The sequence below is a fragment of the Myotis davidii genome, unplaced genomic scaffold, assembly GCF_000327345.1.
Source record: "Myotis davidii unplaced genomic scaffold, ASM32734v1 scaffold44, whole genome shotgun sequence".
Lineage (NCBI taxonomy): Eukaryota > Metazoa > Chordata > Mammalia > Chiroptera > Vespertilionidae > Myotis > Myotis davidii.
This window is the reverse complement of record NW_006299705.1, coordinates 5100874-5102926: the sequence shown is the minus strand read 5'-3', so window position 1 is coordinate 5102926 and position 2053 is coordinate 5100874. Positions and strand designations below refer to the sequence as shown.

The 2053-nt window shown below is 45.2% G+C and overlaps 1 protein-coding gene across 1 annotated transcript in view; it reads left to right on the top strand.

Moving 5' to 3' along the window:
• The window catches only part of DMGDH (dimethylglycine dehydrogenase), a 54659-nt gene that overhangs the window by 17141 nt on the left and 35465 nt on the right, over window positions 1-2053 (top strand). Inside the window, exons 7-8 of the mRNA XM_015571575.1 lie at window positions 1-192; window positions 371-446. Of these exons, the coding sequence (XP_015427061.1) occupies window positions 1-192; window positions 371-446 (268 nt within the window). The remainder of the gene's footprint in view (window positions 193-370; window positions 447-2053) is intronic.

Below are 2053 nucleotides of genomic sequence, written 5' to 3'. Positions count from 1 at the left end.
TTCAGCATCAATATGTTGTTACTTCGACTATCCCTGAAGTCAAAGCTTTGAAAAAAGAACTCCCTGTGCTCCGGGACCTGGAAGGCTCTTACTACCTCCGGCAGGAAAGGGATGGGCTCTTGTTTGGTCCATATGAAAGTCAGGAGAAAATGAAAGTCCAGGACTCATGGGTCACCAGTGGAGTCCCTTCAGGTTAGTGTAGCAAATGGAAGTGTGTGCATAGCAGGCATGTGTGTTTTATCTTTCCTGTGGCTGGGGGCTGGCCACAGAATAAGATGATGCCATAACACTAGACTATTGGATACCGGGGATATTGAGGGTGAGGGGTTTGAGGTAACCTCTGTTCTCTTCTCCATTTGAATAATCACAGTAGGGAGTAAGGAAAGAGAGAAGAGGCAGCTGGTGGTGGAGAAGCTGAAGAAACATGCTCCCCACTGCTTTGGAAGGCTCTAGGTAATTTTTACCTGCCCACACCTACCTCCTGCATCCCTGCTCTTTCCTCACTCCCCCTCCTGCTGTGTTCTAGTGTCCAGATTTAGCTGCTACTGTGCTCTGACAGTTGGAAACAGGACAGATATCAGAGACAGGCTATCCAGCCTGCTAAGAAAGAAAACCTTGGAGTCTATTATAGAGCAGGGTAGGTTAGGACTACACACTGAAGCCTACCTACTACATAAGGTGATGAGGAAAAGGCTCCGGCCTCTGTGCTAAACAGGAGGCACTATTGTTTCTCTTTTAAGTTTGGAAGGGAAGAGGACCTTTTTCTGGTATTTATGGGACATTTCTGCAGAGTCGGGGTAAAGATTGGGTCAATGAAGGAGGTAGTTCAGGTTTTAATTTATAAAAGGAGTTAAAATGTCACTGAGACACAATTATTATAACGTGAAATGGAGGAATTTATACTTTCTAGAATTACACTTTGATAAGCTACTTGAGATAGGGACGGAATCCCTCCCTACTGTTCCTCAAAGAATGCCTCTGTCCATGTCACAAGTGATCACTAAACCACCTTCAACAGAAGTTGGGCCAGTTACCTGAGGGCTTTAGTTTTACTGAATGTGCTATGCACATTTGGGCCTGAACAGAATAGCTCCTGACCCCGGAGGGAGGGCTGATCTGACACCTGGGAGCCTCCCCCTTGGCTCTGCCCCATGCTGGCAGCCTCTCCTCCAAATAAATGTTGAACAAATGTTTAAATAATTGCAGTTGGAGGGAGAGCCAGACTGCTCACTGGCCCTGAGTGCCCACAGGATTTGGTCGAATCCTGCTGATCTGTAGGTCTCCAGGCCACTGACCCAACATGCAGTCCATGGGAGGAACAGGAAGAAGCTGGCTGGCTGCTGTGTGGGAAAATCATCAGTATTGGTGGACACATTTTTTTAGAAGGTCATCTGTGGCCCTGCCTTCAGTCAGAGTGCCTTGTAGGACTGAGAAGATGACTGCACGCCAAGCCCTCTGATATAACTAGGAGCGAGCTCAGGGAGAGAGGCCTCTGTGCCATTCCTGCCCTGCTGGGAGTTAAAAGGGATCTAAAATCCATCATCTTAGATCCCAGAGTAGTTTTCCACTTAGCCCAGTGTCCTAGTATGACTTACTAAACTCCCACTTGCCCTCACCTGGGCAGATGAAGCAGATTTTATGGTTAGTTGGATAAAAGATCTCTCTTAATAAACCAAATAATTGCTGCTTATTTTTAAAAATTGTGACTGGATTAAATACTGAAAACTGTTACCATGTATAAATTTAAATTTTCTATTAATTAAAAAGGTTAACTTTCATGATCTTATTGTTTCAAGAAATAACATTATTGTTCTTAGTAATATAGTATTTACCCATCTGTTGACAGTGAATGTCAAGATTAGACTTACAAAAGAAAAAGAGGAGCCTGGCCAGCGTGGCTCACTGGTTGAGCATCAACCAATGAACCAAAAGCTCTCCAATCCCTGGTCGGGGCACACGCCTGGGTTGCAGGCTCAATCCTTGGCAGGAGGAGGCCGATCAATGTCTCTTTCTCACCAATGTTTCTAGCTCTCTATCCCTCTAAAATCAATAA